Here is a 23523-nt window from a genome sequence, read left to right on the forward strand (position 1 = left end):
GTACAATCAGAGAAAAAAAAATCAAGTAAGGATATAACTTTTTCCCTGCGTAAAAGATCATACTTGTGTTATGTATATCATTAAGGAAAACTTGAATGTAAAACACATTTTGTCCTATCTTGCGTTCAAGTGAGATGCTTTATACTCCTTATTAGAAAATCATTGGGTTTTTTTCACTGAGAATTTTGCAGTTCCAGAACAATATGAAACTGGTTGGTCGAGGCCAACATTTGCCCGCGATGTCTCGTTATCAGGGACTTTTCTGAAGTGCTACATGTATGGACAGAGGGGTCTAGATTTCATCTAGTTAGTGTGTGAAGTGCTACATGTATTGACAGAGGAGTCCAGATTTGATCTAGTTAGTGTGTGAAGTGCTTCATGTATTAACAGAGGAGTCTATAGTTCATATCGTTATTGTCTGAAATGCTACAGGTATGGACAGATGTGTCTAGATTTGATCTAGTTAGTGAGTGAGTTGCTACATATATTGACGGAGGAGTCTAGATTTATTCCCGTTAGCAGCTACACTGTGGAGACAAAGACTTGTTGCCTTTTTTATGAGTTTATTCTTCAACTATTACAAACCCCCGGTATGAGGTAAAGAACTGCAAATTAACATACACAACGTTCGTTACACAATTTGCCTATCAAACAGTAATTTACATAACAAATTATAGGGCCTAACTAGGATGACATAGAAAAATACTACACTAGTATCATATTGCAGTCCACAATGCCAGACCTATACATATTGACCTAGTTACTGATTAAACTGATGATATAAAGTCACGTAACATGTCCTTAACCTGATTGTGTTTATATATTACATGTATAGTGTAACCAGACCGAACCAACTACCCAAGTGACCAATTGATATGATCAGATTACAGAGGTGTTTGCTTTAATACAAAGTTTTGATATAACCAAAGGAGGTAATAACTAGACCAAGAAAAATATAATTCCTAATACAGTAATTGGACGGGCTGGTTCAGACTAGTTATACTGTATTATACATGTCCTAATAATATAATGATACCGACACAAATGACTAGTAACAGCTTATAATTCTGACTACAAAGATAACTAGAGACAGCTAATAATACTGAATACGAATGACTAGCAACAGCTTATAACCTACTATAAAAATAAAACTAGGAAAATCTAATAAAATTGACTACAAATGACTAGCAATCATGCATCATGCAATCTCGAATGGACTGTACCACGTGTATATAGTCACAACAAAGGTATAATTTACGCATAAGGTAGAATTACCAGCGATACTTACAAGTCTTTATGATTCATTCATACAGCAAAATCACATCATATATAATGTTAGTAATGTTCATATTTCGGACGAGAAATACACTTACACTGTGTGGGAACCAAGCCTAATTGTTTTGTGCTCCAACATTCCACGCCATTTTACTCTGTAAACACTAAACTGGGGATTTCCCCACAAGGGAGATAACTCTAACGGCACTCCTTGTACGTAAGCATAAGCTAGACTACAAGTACACTATGAATAGTAATCCGAAAACACTCTTTTTTGGGATTTTCAGCTGGTGGTACGTTACAATGACATTTGCGTAATCAAATGTCGCCAGTTGAGGGACAATATAATATAGGGTTGCAGTATCGGCTACTTTGGTCTACCGTATCGTCAGATTTGTCTAATCGAGCATGTTTGAGATGAAATAGAGCGGTTTCTATGTCACGAGCCATACAATCAATCGGTGTTGGACGCATTTCGTTGTACATTGTCAGGCATAACATTTCTGCGTAATTTGTATAGTCCCTTGTGGCATGGATCTGCGCAAATGGTGGACAAAAACAGTATTACACTTTCGAAACTTCATTTGCGCCTTTTCTTTTGCCGTAAATTTCAATTCTGATTGACCGGTTGTCTGTTTCACGGTGTCATTATAAATTTAATGCATGGTAAAGAAAGATTAAGTACAAAACGGTTTTTTTAAAATCATTTTGCCAATGACATTATAGATGAAACAGTGCAGATATGTAGTTTGTTTATACTATTCATATATATCAAAATGACTTATTAAAGATTTAAAGATTTATCTTCCATGGGTCTAGAAGCCTTGCTTAAGAAGGCATTTTCATTAAAGGCTCATTTTAAAAGCAAGATATTCAATTTGTCTCTTTTATTTGCCAATAAGTCTCGTTCCTTGCATCACACGGATAAAGCTACATGCCCAAGTCAAGGCTGCGAGTCTATTCTCATCGTGGAGACACGTGCGCTTTGCAGTATCCGTATCATTGCACTTGAACCGGACGCCAGGGTCAAGAACTGGTGTTATTTATAAAGTCATCAGCAAATAAGAATGAGACAATAAGAATATCAACACAAAATTGATACGACATATTCACTTTGGGCGCATTTTCAACAACTAATATCCTTATTTAAAAAAGAATATTGGGAACCATGCCGCTATTCGAATGAATTAAAACATAAAGGTTACAGCAAAATAGATCAAAGAACAGGAAGGCATCCATTTAAGAAGCGGGTTCTGACACAACATGACCTATATTTACAATGTACCTTTCATTTCTTCATCTGTAAAGGGTGTATATATTACGTACTGTATTGTTGGTAATATTGTAAAAAAAAACCAATGTTCTCAAAAATATGTGTAACATGAATAAAAAACACATAACATTAATCAAAATGTGAGGAAAGTGTTATATTTCTTTAAACAAGGATCGAAAATATTAGAATTATTTTCCTTTGACGTTTGACAGGAAGTAAGACATTATTCAATATCAAACGAATTCCAACACAATATCTTAGATGTTTTTATACTTATACACTTTGTTACTTATAATTGCATTACTAACTTTTTGTTAACGTTTTGTACGACGTCACAAGGAATTTCATATCTGAAGTTCATTTTTGACGGCGTAGTTGACAGTGTGATTCTGTCAAAAAGTCAACAATTTAAGCGTTTTCAGGTTTCAGATCACAACTAAATGTTTGATGAACGATGACTACAGATCACGGATTTTAAATTCTAGACTTACTACTTGGTGGAACACTTTCCAGCAATATTATAAACTAAGAGCAAATACTGTGTCTTGATTTGGGATAAACTGACTATTTGGGTGAACATTGCAAAAAATTTAAAGCGCGGCGACCTCATCTGCTTTAACCATGAAAACTATTCTCGAATTTTTCTCTATCCAAACATAAAATCTTTTTAAAAGTTAAAACTAGAAGATGGTGAAATAAAGGATTTAAATAATCTTAAAACATTTTCGTTTTGTGGTTGCTACGCTGTTTAAAGCTGGTTAAAATAAAATGAAAACAGACGAGAATTTCTTTCTAAAAAATTTCGCCGCGAAAGTTACCGAAAATGTATGTTATTCAGGGAAAACAAAGAATGATATGATCTGTTCCAAATATACTGACGACTGTGAACGATAAATATCGTGCGAAAAATTGTTTTTTTATAGCTTTTAGATCTACTTCCTAAAATCAAACCTTTTTAAAATCATCATCGAAAGAAAAAATTAAAACACGGAAATTCAACAGAATTTCAATAACCGTTTAACAAACCCGAGCCAACGTAAACAAAACACATCACTTGCATTTACATCGATTCAATGACGTTTTCTTGTAAATAAAGAAATATGTGACAGAATAATGGTAATTACGTATTAATGGAGAATATAAAATGGTGAACGAAAATAGTTTTAAACCGTATAATAAAGATATAGACATTAATATAAATGATATATTATCACCTGTGTCACATTTGAAAACAAAATGAATCATAACACCCGCTAGTATGAACACTTAATAAAAATTAATAATATATGCGATACTGTCCCAACGGAATATTCAATTATTTCTATGATACCTAACATCTAGGCACTGCACAATGCTCCCATCTTGTAGAAGGATCGGTGGTGAAGCACCATGGTTGTTCAGTACTAGCAATACGGCAGTAATTGTCACTTTTAGTGATAAAGTAGAGGTGTGCGTGTGGACTTTGTGTATCCCAGCGTTGACAAGTTCTCCCGGTCACCGTGCAAGCAATCTGGCCATCGTAGACACCATTACTAGTATAGCAGTCCTTTACTGCAAGAACAACCCACCATGTAGTATTGATACGCATATGGTTAGTCTACCTAGGGAATTGTTTTAGAATATCGTATATATTTGCATGTCAGAAAACTCTCAAATATTCTACTTTATAAATTATACATTGAACACTTTATATAAATGAAACATGAGGATAGGTAATATGAAAAATACCATCAGCGTTTTTATTTTTAATTACCCCTTTTCAGTCTTGATTTCAATAATATTCATTACATTAGAGGTAGCATATCATTTACGGAAGTTATTGTATCGTAGTAAGAACACAGAAAGTTGACATCTGCCCCTTTCCTGTAACATGTAAATGGTAACTGGACAGAACGTTTTGTCTTTACTTGTGGGTAGTTCTGTTTGTGAAGACGTCAAGACAATAAGCATAAACAAAATAGATGAATGTCAAGTCGAGAACAATGACTAACATTTGTATAGACTTAGGTTTATCAAAGAAATTAGGCGGACTCCGGTGCATGGAATTCTAACTATATTATAATTCATATGACTTCTGCATAACTATTCCATTCCAAGTGGCATTAAATGACGTCTCAAAACGACTGGTTGTTAAACAATCGATAATAACGATTTTCATTAATTAATCGAAGAGAGCAAATTCTGAAAAAATACACTTTTTTCGCTCTGTGATAATTTAATTAAGATTATTTAATCTAAAATTTTATCGTTTTGGCAATATATGAGTGTCACACGTCATACTAATTTTAATTCAATGTAACAGAACCATCCACTTTGATACCATAGAAAATCCATTGTCATGTCACAATACCAAGGAAATATGTGAAAACTAGTACCAATTAAACAACTATTATACATGCATACCAGAAACGGAACAATTGAAACACTTATCATGTTTTAAACACAGAATATTGAACCCCTTTCGAATCACACTTCTACAACAGTCGTACGCAACGGTCATTAACATATACACTTGGTTATAAATTAGGAAGCACCAATTTTAGCTGGAAAATTTTAATCAAAACTGATTTTTCATAATGAATGATAAACCTTGTGCGGTGTCTCCTTTTGTAATTAATGTCGTATGCCACCATGTGATACACCAAACATGAACTGGGGTATCCCCTATTCTAACAAAACACATGATTGTATTGAAATCTAAAGCAATTTGTGTTACTATTAAATCAGAGATGTGCCCTTCTGTTTTTTAAAAATGGCAAATCGGAAATTGACATAGGCTGAAAGATGGCAAAGAACTTGTATGACATACAAGCAAGTAGCTGTAAGATTAATGTCGACGATTCAGTCATTCATCTGAAGCAAACCGGGCATGTTGCCCAGCGTCCCAGGTCTGGCAGGCCCCGAAATACTACAGATAGAGAAGAAAAACTTCTGTGTTGGCATGCAGGGCAAGCCCCTACTCACCGACCAGTAAACCTTCCTCTGTTGATTGGAAGGCACAAGCAAGCAGGGCTGCAATCGGTAAGTATTCAAAGGACATGGAATATGAAGTCATGGCGAAGCTTGAGGAAAGCTTAATTAGAACAGCCGACGGCAGGAACCGCGTTAGTGAATTAAGAATTGCGGCATTCCTTCAGAATCACAATCTGGACACAGCAACATTAAATACAAGCTTGGCTTGCATGCATCCGTGTAGATCGGCCTATCCATATGGATGTCAAAAGAAGTGATAGAGGCGATCCAATGGCTTGTAAAGTCACCATTCTAGCCTTCTTCAGCACGTCGCTTTAAAATAATACCGACCTTCAGGCTCTGTAAATGTCTTTACCTATATCTATATTTTATATAGTGTGTATAGAGGCCTAGAAATTACCATATATTTTCTTAAATACAGATAAAACAAAATTAAACCAAGGTATAAGTGGTCCCTAACTTATAGTCAGATGTGCATATTTTTCATCGCACAATATGAGAGCAAATTAAGATTACATACCTTAGCATCAGCAAAAACAACCGTTTATAGTTTAGATAGTAGCATGGGAAAGTTAACAAAAAATGTGCGCAAAGCATGTCATGGACACTTATGACAACTACCTCGCGATCTTCAGTAGGAAATGAATTTCAACTTACCATCAAGGTATCTAATATTGCTTTTTGATTTTACACTCGTGAATTTAATGTTACAGAGGTCATTTTTTATTCCGATGCCTCCGCTAGGACTCGAACACGAGACCTCCGGTTTACTAGCATGATGCTCAATTTTGATCCATGTGATCGAGAGGCGGAGAAGTGGGTGGGAGGGGGCAGGGGAGGGGGCTGAAAAATCGTGAAACTCCCGACTTAATATTGAAAGCTGGCAAGTATGGGCTACTTTGGTCTGCTGTATCGTCATATTTGTCTAATGGAACATGTTTGGGATGAAATAGAGCGGTTTCTATGTCACGAGCCAAACCCTCAATCGGTGTTGGTCGCATTTCGTTGTACATTGTCAGGCATAACATTTCTGCGTAATTTGTATAGACCCTTGTGGCATGGATCTGCGCAAATGGTGGAAAAAAACAGTATTACACTTCATTTGCGCCTTTTCTTTTGCCGTAAATTTCAATTCTGATTGACCGGTTGTCTGTTTCACTGTGTCATTATAAATATAACGCATGGTAAAGAAAGATTAAGTACAAAACGATTTTTTTAAAATCATTTTGCCAATGACATTATAGATGAAACAGTGCAGATATGTAGTTTGTTTATACTATTCATATATATCAAAATGACTTATTAAAGCGTGGGCGTGCACAAGATAGAAAATAGTCTTTGGAAACACAATTTTTATGCAAAGATTTATCTTCCATGTGTCAAGAAGCCTTGCTTAAGAAGGCATTTTCATTAAAGGCTCATTTTAAAAGCAAGATATTCAATTTGTCTCTTTTATTTGCCAATAAGTCTCGTGTTCCTTGCATCACGCGGATAAAGTTACACGCCCCAGTCAAGGCTGCGAGTCTGTTCTCATCGTGGAGACACGTGCGCTTTGCAGTATCCGTATCATTGCACTTGAACCGGACGCCAGGGTCAAGAACTGGTGTTATTTATAAAGTCATCAGCAAATAAGAATGAGACAATAAGAATATCAACACAAAATTAATACGACATATTCACTTTGGGCGCATTTGCAACAACAAATATCCTTATTTCGCAAGCAAACCTTTTTTAAAAAGAATATTGTGAACCATGCCGCTATTCGAATGAATTAAAACATAAAGGTTACAGCAAAATGGATCAAAGAACAGGAAGGCATCCAATTAGGAAGCGGGTTCTGACACTAACAGACCTATATTTAAAATGTACCTTTCATTTCTTCATCTGTAAAGGGTGTATATATTACGTACTGTATTGTTGGTAATATTGTAAAAAACAATATTCTCAAAAATATGTGTAACATGAATAAATCAAAGTACTAAAAGTACTGAGAGGCTAAACGTATTGAAAAATGTTCACAAATAACCGCTAAGCTATATTACTTCCCTCATACTCCTACACTTTGGAATGTAAGAATTACTAAAATAAGAGAACCAGAAGCTATTTTTCTTAATTTTAAGCGATTTTACATCTTCTTTAATTCTTATTTCAAATTTGACAACAATAATGTGAATAAATCAAAATAGGTAAAAAAAATAACAAAATACACACAACCATATATTTATCGCCAACAAGCCAAATGATAAATAGCTCTATGATAAAGTTGACTAAATAAAACCTTTAAAATACCCATGATGTTGCAATTACTATCCTATCAATATGAGGATTTAAACAAATCGAAAGGACTGTATACCTACTTCTTTACTTTGAATGTATTGCAAAGTAATAGTCCTTACTCATCATAATTATATTTGTAGTTGAGGCAAGTAGATAAGGTACACACAGCATTTCAGATAGATTAAAGTGTAAGTAATTACATTAAATGTATTTACATGCCTATCTTCCTTGAAGTATCATGGTTGGACTTTTCTTCCAGTAATTATGTCTATAAAGGCAAAGTTCTATGAGATTAAACCAGACTTCCATATACATACAAAATTAACAATATTTTCACTATAGCTACTACTATTTCTGATCTCCAATGCATTAGATAATGTCACTATGACACGCTAAATGAATAAGTATGTTATAGAAATATTTCGTTCTAGTTGATTGATAATAATAAACATGAATAATTTCCGGTTATTTTATACGTGCTTTGTTTGAAGGAATATTTTCATTTCAAGGAACTTTGATACGCATTAACAAACATTGAGAAATCAGCACAATCAACCTTAATCAAATTAAAATAAAAGACAAAAAATATAAGTTATAACAAAGTCAACATCATGATCAGTACAGTATTATTAATATATCATTCATATATCATGAGCACCAAATGTACCTTGCCTACGAAGCGCAAACTTGTATCTTCAAAAACTTGAAAAAGTGTCATGGTGGTGGATGTGAAAATCCTGAAAAAGTGTCATATCGGCGGGTGTGCGCGTAGGACGAACAGTCCAATTTTGTGACGTCTAATGAGGTAAAGTGATGTTATATATTAAGATGATCTTGCCACAACGACAAGGATTAAAGCAAAATTGATGTTCTGTTTGTAAGTTTTGTTTGTGTATAAGTGTTGTTAGCTGATAATTCAACCCAAGCCCCCAGACTAGCTTCTCATTATGGCGCCAACTCGCACGTACAGTGTTCTGTACGCTTACGTCATGTCCAGAATTCCGTAAAATATTTTGGTCAAAATTTATCAATAGTTCAACCACACTGTGCTTCTTTTTTGAAATATATAGTAATCGTATTGTTATTTAAAAAATAAACTAATTTTGGATGATTTTGAAATAGCGATTTGAAAAATCGCGGCATTATTTACGCAGAAAATTGCCGCTAGAGGGCTCTAACTCTTTTTGATATTTCAGCCAATGAGAAGGCCAGGATCGGTAAATTTTGTCTGAAAGGCCGTCGCAATAGGCTATACGTACTGAGTAAGTTTAGCCTAAAACAGATAACATTAATCAAAATGTGAGGAAAGTGTTATATTTCTTTAAACAAGGATCGAAAATATTAAAATTATTTTCCTTTGACGTTTGACAGGAAGTAAGACATTATTCAATATCAAACGAATTCCAACACAATATCTTGGATGTTTTTATACTTACACACTTTGTTACTTATAATTGCATTACTAACTTTTTGCTAACGGTTTGTACGACCTAAGAAGGAATTTCACATCTGAACTTCATTTTTTGACGGCGTAGTTGACAGTGTGATTCTGTCAAAAGAGTCGACAATTTAAGCGTTTTCAGGTTTCAGATCACAACTAAATGTTTGATGAACGATGACTACAGATGACGGATTTTAAATTCTAGACTTACTACTTGGTGGAACACTTTCCAGCAATATTATAAACTAAGAGCAAATACTGTGTCTTGATTTGGGATAAACTGACTATTGGGGTGAACATTGCAAACAAAATGAAAGCGCGGCGACCTCATCTGCTTTAACCATGAAAACTATTTTCGATTTTTTCTCTATCCAAACATAAAATCTTTTAAAAAGTTAAAACTAGAAGATGGTGAAATAAAGGATTTAAATAATCTTAAAACATTTTCGTTTTGTGGTTGCTACGCTGTTTAAAGCTGGTTAAAATTAAATGAAAACAGACGAGAATTTATTTCTAAAAAATTTCGCCGCGAAAGTTACCGAAAATGTATGTTATTCAGGGAAAACAAAAAATGATATGATCTGTTCCAAATATACTGACGACTGTGAACGATAAATATCGTGCGAAAAATTGCTTTTTTATAGCTTTTAGATCTACTTCCTAAAATCAAACCTTTTTAAAATCATCATCGAAAGAAAAAATTAAAACACGGAAATTCAACAGAATTTCAATAATCATTTAAAACCGAGCCAACGTAAACAAAACACATCACTTGCATTTGCATCGATTCAATGACGTTTTCTTGTAAATAAAGAAAAAATGTGACAGAATATTGGTAATTACGTATTAATGGAGGATATAAAATGGTGAACGAAAATAGTTTTAAACCGTATAATAAAGATATAGACATTAATATAAATGATATATTATCACCTGTGTCACATTTGAAAACAAAATGAATCATAACACCCGCTAGTATGAACACTTAATAAAAACAAATAATATATGCGATACTGTCCCAACGGAATATTCAATTATTTCTATGATACCTAACATTTAGGCACTGCACAACGCTCCCATCTTGTAGAAGGATCGGTGGTGAAGCACCATGGTTTTTCAGTACTAATTTTACGGCAGTAATTGTGAAAGTCACTTCTAGTAGTAAAGTCTGAGTGTGTGTGTGGACTTTGTGTATCCCAGCGTTGACAAGTTCTCCCGGTCACCGTGCAAGCAATCTGGCCATCGTAGACACCATTACTAGTATAGCAGTCCTTTACTGCAAGAACAACCCACCATGTAGTATTGATACACATATGGTTAGTCTACATCTACCAAGGGAATCGTTTTAGAATATCCTATATATTTGCATGTCAGAAAACTCTCAAATATTCTACTTTATAAATTATACATTGAACACTTTAAATAAATGAAACATGAGGATAGGTAATATGAAAAATACCATCAGCGTTTTTATTTTTAATTACCCCTTTTCAGTCTTGATTTCGACTGGCTGATAATATTCATTACATCAGAGGTAGCATATGAATAATATCATTTACGGAAGTTATCGTATCGTAGTAATAATACAGAAAGTTGACATCTGCCCCTTTCCTGTAACATGTAAATGGTAACTGGACAGAACGTTTTGTCTTTACTTGTGGGTAGTTCTGTTTGTGAAGACGTCAAGACAATAAGCATAAACAAAATAGATGAATGTCAAGTCGAGAACAATGACTAACATTTGTATAGACTTAGGTTTATCAAAGACATTAGGCGGACTTCGGTGCATGGGATTCTAACTATATTATAATTCATATGACTACTGCATAGCTATTTCCATCCCAAGTGGCATTAAATGACGTCTCAGAACGACTGGTTGTTAATCGGTAATAACGATTTTTATCAATTAATCGAAGAGAGCAAATTCTGAAAAAATACACTTTTCTCGCTCTGTGATAATTTAATTAAGATTATTTAATCTAAAATTTTATCGTTTTGGCAATATATGAGTGTCACACGTCATACTAATTTTAATTCAATGTAACAGAACCACCCACTTTGATACCATAGAAAATCCATTGTCATGTCACAATACCAAGGAAATATGTGAAAACTAGTACCAAATAAACAACTGTTATACATGCATACCAGAAACGGAACAATTGAAACACTTATCATGTTTTAAACACAGAATATTGAACCCCTTTCGAATCACACTTCTACAACAGTCGTACGCAACGGTCATTAACATATACACTTGGTTATAAATTAGAAAGCACCAATTTTAGCTGGAAAATATTAATCAAAACTGATTTTTCATAATGAAATAATAAACCTTGTGCGGTGTCTCCTTTTGTAATTAATGTCGTATGCCACCATGTGATACACCAAACATGAACTGGGGTATCCCCTATTCTAACAAAACACATGTTTGTATTGTCACCTAACGCAATTTGTGTTACTATTAAATCAGAGATGTGCCCTTCTGTTTTTAAAAATGGCAAATCGGAAATTGACATAGGCTAAAAGATGGCAAAGAACTTGTATGACATACAAGCAAGTAGCTGTAAGATTAATGTCGACGATTCAGTCATTCCTCTGAAGCAAACCGGGCATGTTGCCCAGCGTCCCAGGTCTGGCAGGCCTCGAAATACTATAGATAGAGAAGAAAAACTTCTGTGTTGGCATGCAGGGCAAGCCCCTACTCACCGACCAGTAAACCTTCCTCTGTTAATTGGAAGGCACAAGCAAGCAGGACTGCAATGGGTAGGTATACAAAGGACATGGAATATGAAGTCATGGCGAAGCCTGAGGGAAGCTTAATGAGAACAGCCGACGGCAGGAACCGCGTTAGTGAATTAAGAATTGCGGCATTCCTTCAGAATCACAATCTGGACACAGCAACATTAAATACAAGCTTTGCTTGCATGCATTTCGTGTAGATCGGCCTAACCATATGGATGTCAAAAGAAGTGATAGAGGCGATCCAATGGCTTGTAAAGTCACCATTCTAGCCTTCTTCAGCACGTCTCTATAAAATAATACCGCCCTTCTGGCTCTGTAAATGTCTTTACCTATATCTATATTTTATATAGTTTGTATAGAGGCCTAGAAATTACCATATATTTTCTTAAATACAGATAAAACAAAATTAAGCCAAGGTATAAGTGGTCCCTGAGAATTAGTCAGATGTGCATATTTTTCATCGTACAATATGACAGCAAATTAACATTACATACCTTAGCATCAGCAAAAGCAACCGTTTATAGTTCAACATAGTAGCATGGGAAAGTTAACAAAAAATGTGCGCAAAACATGTCATGGACACTTATAACAACTACCTCGCGATCTTCAGCAGGAAATGAATTTTAACTTACCATCGAGGTATCTAATATTGCTTTTTGATTTTACAATTTTTTTAATGTTACAGAGGTCATTTTTTATTCCAATGCCTCCGCTTGGACTCGAACACGAGACCTCCAGTTTACGAGCATGATGCTGAAACGATCGAACTAATAAGAAATCCGATGTCTATGCAACAATGCCAGGTATTTATTCCCGAGGTCCTACAAGGTGCGCCAATGTAACAGAGGTGATTATGTATTTCAATGCCTCCGCTAGAATTCGAAATCGGGACCGGGACCTCTCGGTCAGTAGCCTGAGGCTCAACCGATCGAAGTTCTCTCTAGCCGAGAGATGTATTACGGCTAGTAGTTAACCAAGATTGTACAAAAAACACACAAGTGAATTGCACATATTTATAATTTAGAGTGAGAAACAGCAGAGCCAAACAGTAAATTAAACATCATTGTACAGCTGTTTCGTCCTTCTAGGATTTTTGTAGCCTAGGAGGCGACTAAGGAAAATCCAAAATGACCAAAAGAAATGTCAAAATCAAGACAGGGGGTGCAGCAACCCCATTAGATAAATTTCGTAATTACATTAACAATTTAACAAAATGTATACCTGAACACGATAGACTAAAATTAGTCCACAATTCCACTCCTATGCATACTGTGATTGGGCAGTGGGTAGCGGCAACATCACCACTTAGACTCGGACATTCGTAATTGGCAAGAAAGTTGTCACCATCATATGGATATGTGACATCGTGTGGAACAGACAAAAGAGGAGGAGTTCCGCAAGCCTCTGGAAAGGCTGTAACAAAAAAAGTCGTTAAACAAAGGTGAAATATCAGACAAATGTTCGTTGGATGAGTATTACTAGGATAGATTTATGATCAATGAAGTAATAGCAACAGTGTGGACATGAGAATTGTCGAGGCAACCTGCCCCTTTATCAAGACACAAATATTACATAAATTACATCAAATACATAGAACATAAACAAATACAAAGAAATAAATCTTAATCGAGAGCGGTGGTGTAAATCAAGGTGTCTCGATAATCCCTTAGGCCGATGGACGCCGTTTGTAATTTATGATATATGTGTGTCTTGATAAAGGGGCAGATTGCCTCGAAAATTTGACAATTCGCTTGTCCGTGCTGTTGCTATTACTTCATTGTAACTTAAGTATGATTTGTGTATCGATAAAATATGTGAAAAGAATTTAATCAACATGACAAATTTATTCCGTGGAATACATTTTTCATGTTGAGTTTATTCTTTTCATATAGGCTTTGTCTAATTATATCGAACGCCGATCTGGAAATTCGCGAATAATGAGCTATAAGAGACCTGAACTCTTCAAGACTTCGATATCGGTTACCAAATCAACGTCGAACCACTCCAGAAAAAAATAATAGCGCAACATTTGCATCCTCAATTGACTCTCCCCGTGTATTTGTATTAACTTGAAAATAAATCTAATGCGAAATGTCAATGATTAACAGTATGTAAGTTTTCCCAGAAATTTGATATCAGGACATGCTCTATGTCTTTTTTTCAATCCTTTTCTGTACTTCTATTTTTCTAGTGACTCTCTTTTTATGTCCCCGCCATTAAGGCTTGGTCTTTTTGACGTCATAACTTCACTTCCACTGATTTCTCATACAAAGATATTGAGTGTAATTTAGGATGTAGTAGATACAGGTCCTTGTCTATATCTAATATGAATTGTTAAAAGGTTTTCAGAGAAAAATAGGACAAGTTGTAAAGAGGCTTTGTCTACTTATAGTGAGAATTTGTAAAATAAAACCTTAGGAATTTATCATTCCAGTCTAAATTCTGTGTCACTTAATGTGCTCATCCTGATCAGGTTGGTAAGCTGGGCCGTTGTATTCTCTGTAGTACCATGGTTTTAAACAATAGCGAAGGATTATTTTGCAGAATATTTTCTATGGATTCAATTTTTTTTCTTTTTTTTCTTAAATTCTGCAATCAGATCTAATTTGCCTCGGATTCTACGATCAGGTCTCCAATTCTTATACAGATACTTTAACACGGGATGACATTTTCGCAGCACATTAACCTGAAAGCTAGCATTACTGGGAAGTTTCATCAAGTAAAAAATGAGATCCCTTCATATCCAAATCGCAAAATTTTGATTTCTTAATAGTGAAAGTAGATCCTTTTAAAAGAAAATCGTGAAAAGTATGGCCTGTGGAAATAACGGTATACCACGTGTGTAATTAATAAGTCGTTCCATTGATGTGCAAACAGATGATTAAGTGGCTTGGTATTTCTGTTTCTTTAATGCACGCTTTACATCATGTTGTGACTCATTTGTTTATGTGTTCGTGTGCATTTGTTTGGAGAAGTCACCTGACAAAACATATAAGGTGCGATGTTACTTAATAGTTGTTTGTGTTTGTGGTGTTTACAAGATTTTGTCATTTGTCTTGTTTACATGCTTCTTGCATATTCAGTTCGTGTTGCTTTTGGGACATGTATCTCATCAGAAAATATTCTCTGGGGCCGATCATATATCATATCATTGAGAAAATTATTGCTGACCTTGTCAGGCTTAGTATCAACATTGGCAGGTACTCATTATAATGGATTTGTAGTGAAAAATAGATCATAGTTTTCAGTCCTCAGTCAATTAAATTACTACATTTGATACAAGTCAGTCACTTTTCATGACAGTCTATCTTTTTTTTTTTTTTTTTTTTTTTTTTTTTTTTTTTTTTTTTTTTTTTTTGTTTGTTTTTTTTTTTTTGTTTACATGGAATATTTTCGTTTAAGCTATTGTACCTCAAGGGCGAGACTTGTGGATTGCAATATTTTGTCCATTCAAACTGTAGCTTGAAATGCATAATGATTTGAAAATTCTTCAAATTTCCATTCATTACGTCTCTAAAGAGCACATGCGCACTGATAACGCACCCCGAGTCCATCTGTAAAATTTATCACGAAAAACCAAAACGACAATACCAATGGATATTGAATTGCATGTGAATTCACTAAACATTGAAAATGGTCAATATCATAATTTGAAAAATAGCAACTACTAATTTCATAGCAACAAATGAGGGAATTTGCAATGTCATATACTGCTTCGAAATGCTTTTTACTTACTGGGTTTGCAAACAATTCCCGGTACACTCCATGTTCTTGTGGCTGGATTACACGAAGAGTTTTTGTCTCCTGAAGTGTAGTTTGCCCATTCGACGCATGAATAGTCAGCAATCGGAATACCCCCGGACCTGTCGATGGTGAACTTGGCGTGCATTATAGACGCTGGCTGCTCATCGCAAAAGTCTGTATCAGACCATCATACGTGTAAACATTTCTAATGCTAAATATATTTTCTTTACTTCATAAACATCAAAACTAAATCCTTAGAATATGAAGATATCAGTTAACTTACATGATATACGTGCAGTTATCATATATACTAAACAAAAAAAGAAAGGTAACACTGCTTTATTCTGTGATTAATTAAGTAACCCCTTCATAAATCCTTACCAATCATGTACGAATAAAGTAATTGATCAATTCTGATAAAACTGCAGTCATGGTTCATTATAAAACTTTGCGTTCAGTTGATTTTATTCGACTGTAAAGGACGTTGGGGTCAATTTCAAAGGTAACACCATTAGTAACGAGTATGGCAACCGTTTGCGAAGTAAACAGCATTGCAGCGTCGTCGTATGGAACTCGCAAACCGGCGGATAATTCGAGGAGAGATGTTGTTCCATTCACCGATCAAGGCTTGGGCCAGCTCCTGCAAGATGATTTTGACGTTCTCTCACGCGTCGCCCAAGAACGTCCCAGACATGCTCAATCGGTGACAAATCAGATGATTTAGATGGCCAATCTAACACCTGTACCTTATTCTGCTGCAAGAAAGTTCTGCTGACGCGACTGGTGTGCGCTGGTGCGTTATCCTGTTGAAAAATGGCGCCAACGCCATGGCGTATTAAGAATGGCAGAAGCACTGGTCTTAAAATTTCGTCCCGATATCGAATGCCGGTTAAATTGCCATTTAACACAACAAGCCTGGTACGAGTCCCCCCACAAATACCACCCCAAACCATTACACTTCCGCCGCCAAAGCGGTCCCGTTCTGCGACGCAGCAGTTCGCAAAACGCTCCCCTCGTCGCCTCCACACTCTGCGCCTTCTGTCACCGTGTTGCAGACAAAACCTGGACTCATCTGAAAACAGAACATTGTTCCATTGTCGTAAGGCCCAACGACGATGGACACGGGTCCACTTACGCCGATTATTACGGTGACATCGCAACAAATTGGGTCCAGTGTAGGGACGCCGCACTTTCAATTGGTAAGCCCTCAACCTGTTGTGGACTGTTTGGGGAGACACACGACGCCAAAACAATGTCCTTGTACTCTCTACTGCGGTTACGAATCGATTGCGCAAGTGTATCAATCGTATACGACGGTCATCCCTGGCGGTCGTTTTACGGGGTCGGCCGCTTCGGGGACGATCGGATGTTGACCCAGTTTGGTGTAAACGACTTACCAACTGGCAAATTGTCTTAGCACTGCAACCAAAATGCCGTGCAACTCGACGGCGAGACTCCCCAGCCTGGATCTTGCCTATAGCCCTTTCTCTCTGTACTTGTGACAGCCGGGGTATAATGATAAAGTTGATAGATAGCAAGATTCGGTGATTTCTAAGTCCTAACGATCTAAGGAACAGTTGTCAGTTTGAATGTTTATGAAATTTAAGCGAAGATACAAGTTAGTCGCAGAAAACCTCGTGCAGCTCTTTCGCTAATACAGACTTTCACGCTTGAATGATTTTGGTAACCCCCATGGATTTTGTAATGTAAAATATTACCACTTTCTAATATTCACAAACGTCATTTTGTTTTCACTCATTTACAGGTATTCGCCAAGGAAACACGTTAACCTTTCTTTTTTTTGTTGAGTATATATTTACCATAAATCGACACGTCACAGAATGGAATAAAGGAGGAGTTCCAATTTTGGCCTTCTGGTGGCCATGACGAATATCTTTTATTTTTGTTCTATTAAAAACTTGAGGTCAGACGGTAATGACATGACATTAATCTAAGGTCAGCTCAAAGCCGTTCAGTTGTTATAGGGGGGACAAGTGGGGGATCAAATTCATAATTATTGCAATAATTATCAAACTAAAATATTTTTTTTAGTTTTTTTCTCTTAAATGTCATTTGATGATATATTTTAAAACCTTCATTAGAAAAAATGACCAAAAAATATGCCCGTTGTTGAAAAGTAGGTCACGGTAATTAAGTGCCCTAATTACTAATTAAGTCACACTTGAGCACCGTTTTTTGTCTTAATGCATCTATAAACAATACGTTTATCACGTGCAGTGTATTTATTTGAAATATTTTTGCATGAATTAGAGCAATGAAGAAGTTACAGTCAGGGTAAGAGAGGCATGCCATTTAAATAGACTAGTTTCAATTTAAAGTGCAAGAGCACCAGTCACTATCTTATTCCGGTTAATGAAAATGAATATTGAATTATACTGTATGAAAAATTATTTCAAATAAATTTTACAGTATGATAATTCTTCCGTGCATTAGTTGTACTCTTAGGCTTTAACATAAGATGGTTTGACACTAGAGCTTTAACATAAAATAGTATGATTTCATGACATCTCCCTGATGTATAACTTGTTAATGGACTTGTTTTGAACACTAGCAAACTTCGGTAATCTACAATGCAGTGTATGTAACACATGGTATATCCAGATGTATAAGTATATTTTGTTCTGTGCAGTTCGTACATGCATTGACTTATGCACATATCTTGTGTATAACTAAACCGTTAAATATAATTTCATTCATACAGGTGTGACATATATATAATAGTATTATAGTATTTTGTTTAGTTTTTATTAACTTTTTGTTATTTTTGTAAAATGCCAGTACACAAGTAGTGTGCTTGCTGCAAAGCAGATTATAAAGTCAGAATATATTGTCTGAATCAGGCAGATGTTCTGTCTTTCTTGAAAGATAACATCAATAAATATTTATGTTTAGTTAACCCTGTATGTAAGAAATGCAGAAGGAGATTCTACAAACACCATGAACCAGTAGAGCATTCTAACAGTGGTTAAGACCATCAGAATGAGACACCTGACTCTAAAAAATCAAACTTGATATTCCACGAGCTACGCTTACTGAATCGCGATGTTTCGTTTGTGGAAAGTCCAGAGATGGAAAAAAATGTTGAAACCATGCACGGAAATAAGAGTTAAGATTTTTATTAAGACAGGTGTCATGATTCCAAACACATCTAGGTGCTGTGCTCCTCATATAGTGGATGGTGATATTCATTTCAATGTTCTTCAGTCACTCACTCCTACCAGTGAAGACTCAAAACTGGATTCATCTGAAATATTAGAAATCCTGCTTTCACTGATATCACTGGCTTCTAGAAAAAGTTGTTTAGACTTTGATTCACCTGATGGATTAACTGATCAAGATTATTATCGACTCACAGGACATTATAAATGTTGCTTCGAAGGTGTACAATCTTTGGATTGAATATTCTAATGGACTGACCCCAATATCAGACTGGTATTGTCAATGTAAGGTTGTTGCCAGAGTAGTCGGCTGCTGTGCCCACATTGCATCTGTCCTAAGTTATCTTTCTTGTGACCGACACCAGTCTGATACTACACAAACAACTGCCTCCTCAAGTTTCCTTAGTTGTGTTGATGACGCAATGACGATGGAGAACTGGTCAGATTGTGACAGCGACAGTGACTCCTAAATGAATATCCCAACACCACCATTCCCCTTACTAAAGCAGTAAACAAAAATACAATCCTGTAAGTAATAGACAAAGGTCATTTATGATCCTGTGAAACCCGGTACTAAATTTACTTTTTCCATTTTGATGTCATCCATATTTGTAAAAATATTTCAAATAAATACACTGCACGTGATAAGCGTATTGTTTATAGATGCATTAAGACAGAAAACGGTGCTCAAGAGTGACTTAATTAGTAATTAGGGCACTTAATTACCGTGACCTACTTTTCAACAATGGCATATTTTTTGGTCATTTTTTCTAATGAAAGTTTTAAAATATATCATCAAATGACATTTAAGAGAAAAAAACTTTAAAAAAATATTTTAGTTTGATAATTATTGCAAAAATTATGAATTTGATCCCCAACTTGTCCCAAACATAACTATAACAACTGAACGGCCTTGAGCTGACCTTAGATTAATGTCATGTCATTACCGTCCGACCTCAAGTTTTTAATAGACAAAAAATAAAAAGTATTCGTCATGGCCACCAGAAGGCCCAAATTGGTACTCCTCCTTTACATATCAAAATTTGAAAACCATCGCCACTTTAATCAGATTATAAGTAAGAAACAGCAAATGTCATGCGAGAAACAAACCCGCAAGTGAAAGATAGTATACAAACACACTTTCTTTAGGTGATGATACATATAAGATTATATCCATATATGATATATTTTTAACGTTGTACAGACATGAGAGTAAAAAATCTTAACTTGTTATTGGGCAGAGCAATTGTGGATTGATTTCACATTGAGGGATGCTTTATCCAATACACTAAATCTATTTCAATCCTTTACTTGTGTTTCGAATTGGTACAGAAAACATATTTGTAACGATTAGAGCAATTAAAAGTCTGCTAGGAAATTGCTTTAAACTGGACAAATGTAGTTAAACATTACTTATGTAGATTAAACTAGATTTACATTGTGAGGGTTGTCAACGATATTTTTCATGAACACCTGGTGATATTCTCTCTTTGTTGACATATTTCATTTGTTGATATCTTACCCTAATTTCGTGAAATTTGAGTTTGGATAAAACCTCTGTGAACGTATTTTCTTTTTGTATACGTTGTATTTGATCAAACATGAAAAAGACAAAAATGGAAATATTCCCCCTCCTCAGAAATGAAAAGAATGATATGAAATGCAAACAAAACAAATGTAAATAAAGTTCAAGTAAAGAAACAACGTACCAAAAGGAATGCACACATATCCTCCAGACCGCCTTACAACACATTTCTCAAATATTAAGCAGTTGTGGTCAAAGCAAGTTGCAGCATATTCCTAAAACACCAAATGTAATGCTGCAATGTTTTTGTAATTTTGTATTTTCCACGCGGAAAAGGAATACCGCTATGTGTAAAATCAAACTAACCATATGTAAAAGCTACTGATAGAAATGGTTAGCCTCAATGAATACACAAACAAATATTTATTCGCCTTATGCAGGGATCATGCCTGGTGTATGTGCTTGCAATTTTGCTTCACACATAAGATACCAATTTGGATCACTAAAATCATTTCAAGTTGAAAGACAATAAATAATTAATTCAAAATGAATTTTTTTTAAAAAAAATCCTTACCTTTGGAATGTCTTTAGCATCGATGGCCATACCATCTGATGACGTCACTGTATTTCCTGATTCACCGGTAGAATTTTGAAGGACCATCTCACATCGTAGAGAATTCTGATAAATGTTCACCGACCTACACAATTTTAATGTTGCACATTCTCTCATACACAATATAGGAGATGTTTCTACAACTCGCAGCGCGTGGGCGCTCACAACTAAATTTCGTGTCAGAACCGCAGAAACCTCTAGAAGACATGAAAGTGAAGTCGGTGTAAGACTTGCTGTTTGGAATGCACAAACCAAGAAAAAAGAAATAATTACGTAAACCTGCATGATATGACTATTTGACTTCGTAAACCTAGGTAAACAGGAAAACATGTCACAGGAAATAATATCAATAAATGTATGTGTTCACTACTGGCATCCTGTAAATTTCCCTATCAATACTTGCTCCAGTGTACAAACAACCATTACAAATTCATTGGAACGTTCAGGAGAAAAAGGACTTCAATATTTGTAAATTCAAGTGTGTTTCTTGACGACGTCATTCATTTTACTAACATAATTACAACACTATACTAAGATATTAATCCACTTGAATAAGAAATAGCCAATGTTATTTGAACATTTCATTCCAATGAATTTACCCACACAATCTTGAAGGTGAAAATTAATCTGAGTTTCAAAGCTATATCATGTTTATATTAATCAAACAGCCCGTGTATCAGTCCGTGCGTATCACTGACGTTGATGTAATTTGCGATAATAATATAAAAGTAAGATTTGTCAGTCATGAATGCAGTCAAATCCGCAATTGTAAGCTTCCCCGAAAACTGCTTTAGCTTATATAAAATCTCAACTGTTTTCGTATAGGCTTGAAGCAGGCATTGGTTCATTGACTTTTATGTCCTCATACATACAATCCATATTAATGAGGTGACAAAAGTTATTACAGATTCACCAGGCAGACAAAACCTAGCAGCTTTCCATTTATAACTACCATCATGTCACGGGTCTGATACTTCTGTTTAAATATTAAACTGCTCTGTTGATTTACCATAAACCCAAGCCAGATATACCAAGTTGTACTCACTTCTTTTAATTAAAATTGTCTTTTTTAAAACAGTCAAACATCTTTCATCTCTTAGTAAGAAATTATTGTTGCTGATAGTTTCATTGTAACGTCACATTATTCTGCTTCTATTTATGACAACGTTACATTTACATATGTTTTAATAAAGGTTTCAATTCATTTCGTCACCACATTAATGAAGAAATATTATGTACGTTAAAATTCTACATAAAATATCTATATAAACATAATACCTTCAGTCCTGCAGGTTGCCTAAAATGTGCCTATTGTTGTGCCTATTGTTTCCATTAAATGATTGTTATATTGAACTTATGCTCTGAATATATAATTTCTTTCTGTTAATTTTAGTGCAACACTTGCCGTTTTGCGGAATGCTATGATTTTTATACTATAGTCCGTATTTTCTGTTTTGTTTTTGTCATTAAATTTGGTCTTCAACAATCTCTGCTTGTATGTTTACTCAACAGACGGGGCCATATGAGGACAGTTGTCATAAGGTGTATCAAGTGTGGACATCACCATAAAGAGGGCAAAAAAGTCGGAGAAGTAATTATCAAGATGACCATTGTTACGATGTCCATTTGGTAGAAGGCAATGGGAAAACACGATTCTGCAGGGGGCCACTTTGAGTTACCTCATACGATCATAAAATGAAATCCATTTGCACGTATTCTAAGCATTTTCCCTCAGTAGAAGACACTGGTGAAGCTATCCTCCACCTGCTGAAGTGACTAACAATTCGTCGCTTGTTAAGACATGTGGCGGATACAGCAGGGATATCTTTTCCTTGACTTATACACTGGTCGTAGTAGGAAGTAGATTATTGTAGCGGAATGGAAATGTGAAACGACCCTATTGAATGAACAATGATGCATTTGACATATACAAAGACATATAAACCAAAGTCATGTCAAGATGCCACTGTTCGTACATCTATAAGAAAACAACACTATTTACTGTAATCGTTATTATCGTTTCTCCCGGAAATGTATATTTTATTTTTGTGATAACAATATGAGTTACAAGGCCTAACTCTACGTCAAAGCGAAACTAACACACATTGTAAACACGCAGTAATAAATGCAAGGTATTCATCACACACATCCTAATCCCTTACGTATTTGTGTACTAATAACTACTTTTTAAACAGAAGTCAAAGCCATTTCGACTAATTAGTTGGGTATGGTTATGGTAATAACGCAGTTGTAAATTCGATTTTGTAATTATCTTTTGAATTATGAATCTTAAAAGTATAAAACATTGTTAAATTAATTAGCTAGCCTTCAAGGTTAAAACAAGCCCAGTACATTTGAAAGAGTTTCTATTGTGTATATCAGCCGCGGTGGTTATTGCTTTTTGAGTGAGGCACTAATTGTGTATGGGTGAGATACAAAAACAAAAGGTAGTTATCTCTTTCCGATGTATCTCTCCTT

The 23523-nt window shown here is 35.2% G+C and overlaps 1 protein-coding gene across 1 annotated transcript; it reads right to left on the bottom strand.

Moving 5' to 3' along the window:
• Positions 1 to 3878: 3878 nt before the first annotated feature.
• LOC132544950 (plasminogen-like) lies at positions 3879 to 21924 on the bottom strand. The gene is made up of 6 exons (XM_060208614.1): positions 21918 to 21924; positions 21007 to 21278; positions 20617 to 20707; positions 15720 to 15902; positions 13206 to 13397; positions 3879 to 4099 (listed from the first exon to the last, which is right to left on the bottom strand). The coding sequence occupies exons 1-6, from the start codon at positions 21922 to 21924 to the stop codon at positions 3879 to 3881; spliced, it is 966 nt and encodes a 321-aa protein (XP_060064597.1).
• Positions 21925 to 23523: the final 1599 nt, after the last annotated feature.

Source organism: Ylistrum balloti, unplaced genomic scaffold, assembly GCF_031769215.1.
Source record: "Ylistrum balloti isolate Yb309-2 unplaced genomic scaffold, AGI_CSIRO_Ybal_v1 Utg369816, whole genome shotgun sequence".
NCBI lineage: Eukaryota > Metazoa > Mollusca > Bivalvia > Pectinida > Pectinidae > Ylistrum > Ylistrum balloti.

What these genes read in the sequence shown, in the direction of transcription:
- LOC132544950 (XM_060208614.1), bottom strand. An exon ending in ATGCTAAAGACATTCCAAAG is followed by an intron (nt 20,708 to 21,006) that starts GTAAGGATTTTT and finishes TTGGTGTTTTAG; the next exon opens with GAATATGCTGCAACTTGCTT. An exon ending in GGGAATTGTTTGCAAACCCA is followed by an intron (nt 13,398 to 15,719) that starts GTAAGTAAAAAG and finishes TTTTTGTTACAG; the next exon opens with CCTTTCCAGAGGCTTGCGGA.